Source organism: Branchiostoma floridae, chromosome 10, assembly GCF_000003815.2.
Source record: "Branchiostoma floridae strain S238N-H82 chromosome 10, Bfl_VNyyK, whole genome shotgun sequence".
In the NCBI taxonomy this organism is placed as follows: domain Eukaryota; kingdom Metazoa; phylum Chordata; class Leptocardii; order Amphioxiformes; family Branchiostomatidae; genus Branchiostoma; species Branchiostoma floridae.
The window spans coordinates 16,134,226-16,141,034 of NC_049988.1; the positions used below are offsets into that span (position 1 = coordinate 16,134,226).

General features: G+C 42.9%; 1 protein-coding gene across 1 annotated transcript; it reads left to right on the forward strand.

Annotated features, from left to right (window-relative positions):
• The first annotated feature begins 937 nt into the window (after window positions 1-937).
• LOC118424727 lies at window positions 938-6,489 on the forward strand. Its single transcript, XM_035833445.1, has 7 exons — window positions 938-1,134; window positions 1,746-1,945; window positions 2,510-2,624; window positions 3,094-3,249; window positions 3,704-3,774; window positions 4,517-4,595; window positions 5,068-6,489. Exons 2-7 carry the CDS (start codon window positions 1,793-1,795, stop codon window positions 6,381-6,383), a joined length of 1,890 nt encoding a protein of 629 aa, XP_035689338.1. The 5' UTR covers window positions 938-1,134; window positions 1,746-1,792; the 3' UTR covers window positions 6,384-6,489.
• Window positions 6,490-6,809: the final 320 nt, after the last annotated feature.

The window sequence follows — 6,809 nt, forward strand, 5'->3', positions numbered from 1 at the left end:
AGAGAGAAGACTCGGGGCGTCGCTCCATCCTGGCCAGACTCAGGACCAATGGCAAGGAAGATGTGGACGAGGATATGCTCATCACACAGGTAACTCAGGTGGTTTGTTTTTTGGATGCATAGAAAAAGGCAATACGGTAGAAGCCAGTTAATTGCACACTTCTGTTAATTGCACAAAATCCCCAAATCCCGTGGTGGCATGGTCCAGCTTGATAACTTTGCATTGTTGCACCATTAGGATAATTGCGCGAAAAGCACAGGCAAATGGGGTGTGTAATTAAGTGGCTTCCACTGTATCATTCCAAGATATGGCAAAAAGTAGTTACTCAAGCACCAAATGGTTGTCTGAAATGTCTGACTGTTTCAAAATCATATCCAGTTGCTTGAGTAACTGCCTTTTAGCATATCTTATTACCTGGATGTCTAACCTTCATCAACATATTTACCAAGATTTGCAGAAAAATGACAACGACTGTTACTGCCATAAAAAAAAGCATCATCTTGATTGTAATGCATTTGACCCGGCAGGATCAGAGGTTTTTAGAAGTATTTCAGCCATACTAATTTGGTTTATTTCCTCTTTGATCTAAAAAAAATGGTGCTGGACTCACCAAGTGATCTGAATATCAATATGAAAACATAGTCTGACTTGCCTTGGTTATGAATGATTTAGTCTGATTCAAGTTGTTCTTCCAGCCCTCCAGTTTTACCTTAGGTGCTTACTTCATTTTTACTTTGAAATGTCCGAAAGCCATGTAAATTAATTGGTGCAGTCTTACCAGCAATTTTTCAAATAAGTTTTGCCCCAGTTGATGATATAAATAGTCATTGTGTGAACTTGTTTCTTCAGCAAATTTTCAAATAAGTTTTGCCCCAGTTGATGGTATACATACAGGAATTGTGCGAACTTATTTCTCCATTTTGCAGGACACAGAAACAGATATTCCAGCCACCCCCTCTACAAAACCAACTGGTGCATCCAAGCTATCCTACCATTGGTCAGAGGTGCCAACCAATGAGGAGGCTCCTTGCAACAGGAGCAAGCATGCGGCCTGTGTTCATGATGGAAGCCTGTTCCTGTATGGAGGACGGGATGTCAGGGCCACGAGGAAGGATCTATGGCAGTGTGATCTAAGTAAGCTCTATTGATCATCGAATGTATGTAACGCTGGTTCACCTTTATTCGGGGGTAACCTATATAGTGTTCAGCACCAATGACAGGTCTACTTGCTTGTGTGAGTGTGAGTGGAAAGTGTTCAGCACCAAGGATATGTATACTTGCTTGTGTAAGTGGAAAGTGTTATGCACAAGGGGCAAATCTACTTGCTTGTCTGAGTGTGAAGTGTTCAGCACCAAGGACAGGTATGCTTACTTGTGAGTGGAAAGTGTTCAGTACCAAGGACAGGTCTACTTGCTTGTGAGTGTGTGAGTGGAAAGTGTTCAGCACCAAGGACAGGTCTACTTGCTTGCTTGTGTGAGTGGAAAGTGTTAAGTACCAAGGACAGGTCTACTTGCTGGTGAGTGGAAAGTGTTCAGTACCAAGGAAAGGTCTACTTGCTTGCGTTGGTGAAAAGTTTTCAGCACCAAGGACAGGTCTACTTGTGTGAGTGTGAAGTGTTTAGCACCAAGAACAGGTCTACTTGTGTGAGTGTGAAGTGTTCAGCACCAAGGACAGGTCTACTTGCTTATGAGTGGAAAGTGTTCACCACCAAGGAAGTTCATACCTGATTTTTTTGTTATCTGTAGGAACAAACCAGTGGTCCAGCGTCCATACACAGGGCGACGCCCCTTCAATGCTTCAGGAACATTCCATGGTGGCGTACAAGGGTCGGCTGTACCTGTTTGGCGGGTCCCTGGGCTGCAGCGATGACAGGGAGAAACCGCTTTGGATCTACGACATCGAGACTGGAGTCTGGAGAAACCACCTACCGGAGTCTGAAGTCAAGGTGGGTTAATATAAACATTGTGGATGTGTAAACATTTGTGAGTAAAGAAAATGAAGCTTTGTTTTCCACAAAAATGATTGGTAATAATTTGCATGATATTTTGAAGGAAAGTTGAACTTATAGCTGTTAGTTAGTTAGTAAGTTAGCTAATCGTTCACACAGTATCTCAGTAATTAGTCCAATTTCTGGTTTGTCACTTTGAACTTTCAAGAATAATAGAAATGGCTGACATGGCAACACAAACTTATGCAACAAGCTACATTTATAGGCTTAGGCACCTTTCAGTTGAAAAATTAACATTTTGCACTTTTTTCAAAACCGTGTTTTGTTGCCTCCGAAAATAGTTTCATCAGGTTGGTAGAATATAGGATAAGGGAGAAATTCTTTGTACACAACCAGTGGGTACTTAGTAGCTTACGTTTCGATGTCTCTCAGGAATGGCTTATCCGTGTTTTGTTGCATTGCAATATTGTTCACTTTCATGATAAACATTTCTTTGCTGTATCAGTGAAGTTTTCTCCTATAACTATGTTCATATAAAGTTTTCCTTTCCTACCATTGTAGATCCCCATTGGTCGACGGAGCCACACAGCTGTAATATCCCACAATTCTATGCACATCTATGGCGGCTACATTGACCTGAAGGGGTCATCGGGGGAACTCTGGACTTTTGTGTTTGGTAAGAAAACATATCAACAACTGTACCACACAGCAATATTGTCACACAAACTTCATTTTAGAGACATGACAAGTCCTGATGCTGTGCCCTTGGGAAAGCCACTTTATACCAACCTTTTCACAGTTTTTGTGACCAGTGTAATGGCCAAGTTGGTAAGATTGTTCGCCTTGCATTTTGTAGATTGTGAGTTTGATACCTGGGTGAGTCATACCAAAGACTTTAAAAGTTCCATACTTCTTTTTCTGCTTGGCAGTGACAGCATTTGGGGAAGAGCATGGTAGTTGAACATACATACAACTTAAACCTGTGGACTTGCCCTCTGCTGCAGTGATTGCACAAAGTTGTATGTCCAAGGGCTATTGAAATAGAGATGGATGCCACCCTATGCGCCATCTGGTGTGGGAAGGACTTTACCTGAAACACCATCTTAAGTTGTAAATGACATTTTGTATTTTCCAATCCCCAACAGAAACTGGCCACTGGCACCTCAGCTCTGACGGACAGACCAACCACGTGCCTCTTCCCAGACACTCTCACTCCGCAGTGGTGCATGATGGGAACATGTGGGTGTATGGAGGGCTGAACAACCTGCACCCTCTGGGGGACCTGTGGAAGTGGAACTTCGGTAGGAGATCTTTAAAAAGAATCATGAATGAATGAATGATCAAATGAGTGAATGAACAAATGAATTAGGAAATGAATGAATTGAATGAATCAATCAATCAAGTTGTCAACAACTAAAGGAGTTAAAAAACAATAAACAATCAATGAAATATGATTTAAGTACGTTTAATTGCACTTTTAAAAATGCAATGGCTGTGCTGCTCAGTAATAGCCTGGTATTCAGCTGTATTATAGCTCCCAAGTCTCTTCTGTCCTCTTCATCAATATTTACGGAGAGGACAGAAGAGACTCGGGAGCTATAATACGGCTGGATACCAGGCTAGCTAAGTAGACTTGTGTTTTGTAAATTAACAGGTGGTTTAAGTACAAAACAGAGTGTTACCCATGAGCTCCACATTGTGAGATAAGCACTCATGGTTAATATCAATTCATGCTTTTTCCATTTTCCCTCACAGAGAAGCGTGCTTGGAGTCGTGTTCGGTTCAGGTCAGGTCCGCCCGAGCTAAGCGGACACAGCGCTGTTAAGGTGGGTACCATCTTCAGATGGACAATGTGAAGTACAATTTGGTTCCTATGAACATAATGTTTCTTTAAGCACTTTCACTATAGCCTGGGTACCATCCGGAAAGTAGATCGCTCCGGCGTTCATTATAAACTATAAACAGTCGCTTCTAGCTCTGACATTCATTGTACACTATATATTTACAGTCGCTTCTCTGTGTTTCCGTCTGGGAACGCGGACCATCTCAACGTTTGGAATCGTACAAAAAGTGGAAGCACGCGTTGATTGGCCCCTACTCATGAGCGAATTATGGAATGGGTTCAAACGCTCATTCGAACAGGTGTTCCAACACCGGAAAAGCCCTGTGTCCCCATGCAGGCGCCGGGCTGTTGTCATCGAACGAGTGCTCTAGAACTCATTCCTTACTTCGCTTATTAACTGACGTTACCACCAAAAGGTTTGAATGCGCACGTCTCCAGACGGATAGCAGAAGCGAACATAGGAGCGAACTACTATCCGGATGGTACCCAGGCTACTTTCACTAAGCACTTAAGGGAAATAATTAGCCTGGATACCAGCTGTTTATGGATAATAAGTATGCTCTCTCTACAAGAGACTATGAAAGTGCTAACAGTGGACTTTTCCCCTGCTATACATGTACTTGTACCATGCTTTAACAGGTGTCTGGTCTATGGACTAAAGAAACAATAGACACTGCTCTTTAGATCATAACAAAGTACTCTAACCATGTTGGTCATCTCTTCAGGCTGCCCACTGTATGCTGGTGTTTGGAGGCCAGGACAGTTCTGGAACACTCAGACAGGACATGTGGAGGTTCAGCTTTGGTGAGTTATAAAATGTCATTTCTTCCTTACTTAAAAAAAGGAAATCACATTTCAAACTTAAGGAATTATAGCTCGACGAGGTGCGGGTATTGAAGTAAAATATGGTAAATGTTATGCTACCCGCACATTTAAGTCCCAGAAATGAATAAAGTATGTTACTACCTATACATAAGCTTTAGTTTATGAAATCAAATTCTATTATCTACAAGTGTTTGTCTGTAGGACTGCCTAGTAAGGATCACCTCAGGTTTTTTGACAACCTGATTTTCAGTTCTATGATACATTAATTGTTTTTGATTATGCCTTTGTGTATGTTGTAAGATTCACGAGGTTTTATCAGTCTTTCTATTTATTATAGGATCTCCCTCCTTTTGATTCAAAACCTTAGCATGGTCAGAAAAAAGGATTGGACGGATGTGGCTCAGAATATTAATTTTTTAAAATTGAATTGTGATTTCTGTTGTTTCCATAGCGAACCAGACGTGGGATAAGATCATCATCAACAGGATGTGGCCTTCTCCCCGCACCCAGCTGACCTTCACTTCCCTGGTGACCTTCAACCTCCAGGCCCACGCTGCCACCCCTGCCACCCGGACGTGGTCCGTTCCATTCTTCCTCGACCACGTGGGGCCGACGCCTGACGACCACCGCCCGCGTACGTCCCCCGCTTCCGTGGAGGAGAAACGCTTCAGGAACCGAATCCACCCGGTTTTGCGGAACGGCAAAAAACGCGACCTCTCTCCGCAAAGACTCCATGAGGAGGAAGCGACCAATCGTGCGAGCCCGTTGGGCTGGTTAAGCGAGAACCCAAACATCGATAATCAGACTCAAAACATTTGGCAGCCAAAGGAAAATGCAGTACACGAGGATTTAGACACTAGAAAGGACTCTAGGATGGGAGAGACTGAGAAAACATATCAGTGTATGCTGGGAGTGGGAAAGGATGTGCAGGAACAAGGTATGGGGGACACTGCTGGACAGGGTAAAGCCCCCTTACCAGGGTTCATCCGGACTAGCTCTGTGGAGTCGATTCAGATCAGTAGTAAACTGCAGTTTTCCCAAACCCCTGAGATAATTGTAGACGAGTTTTCACCGAACAGCGGCAGTGAGAGGAACCTACTGGTCCCCAACATGAAAACATCGCAGAGCTTTGCTGAGGGGATTGTGAACAGGAAGAGGAAACCGAAGCAAGAAAAAGTCGGGATCGAAAATGCTGCTTTTGTTGGAGCTGAACCAAAACAGAACATTGAGGACCTACAACTTGAGGACTTGGAAGATTCAGCTGCCTTGGATGCAGAATTCAGTCGTTTCCATGGCAACAGAAATTCCCATGGCAACAGGCAAGATCTCCATGGAAACAAGCAAGATTTTAACAACATCAGGAATGACTCTTTTCCAAAGCTAAATTCCTATAGATACATGCAAAATTCCACGGAACTGACAAGCCATGAGAGAGGAAATGGTCTGTTGCATGGACAGACAGAAACGACCTTTTCTCCTTCAAGTGAAAAGCAGAGCTTAAACAGCTCTTCACTGCCACCGAGTACATCAGCTTCGTCTTTGACAGTCTCCTCTTCTGCAGCTGCAAAAGATTCTCCTACACTAGGAGTTTCTGAAGCCCCGGGTTTCACTCCAGCCTCTGTGTACAATGACTCGGAAGCAGCCAATGCTTTTATGCCCTGTATGGGAGTGACAAGTATTGTAGCATTGGGAGGAAGAACTTCGGGGGTCCAGTACAGCAACAAGCCTCTGTCTGTGTGGAAGTTGGATGTTACTCCACTTCAGTAGGGCAGAGGTAAGCTGTGATAGTCACAAAAGAAGGAATAAGTTCTAAGGAATTTACAATTTTATTCTGTTGAGGCCACACAACTTACACTTAGGCCAAAAAGCAAGTACTCAAGCAACTGGATATGATTTTGGAATCACTTCCAGTTGCTTGAGTACCTGCTTTCTGGCATATCTTATTACCTGGATGTCTAACCTTCATCAATGCAACTTACACTTAGACTTAAACCTTTAAGTTTTACTGATTACATCCTCTTCCAATCCAAAGTCACAGAAGTTGTGACAGAACTTTTATCAGTTGTGTTCTTGTCTTCAATATGTTGAGCATCAATGCAAATGCATTCACATCTGTCTAATCCTCAAGCATAAAGGAATGTCATCTTAAATCAAAGAAATTTGGACTGTTTTGCATTTTACATGTATGGACAC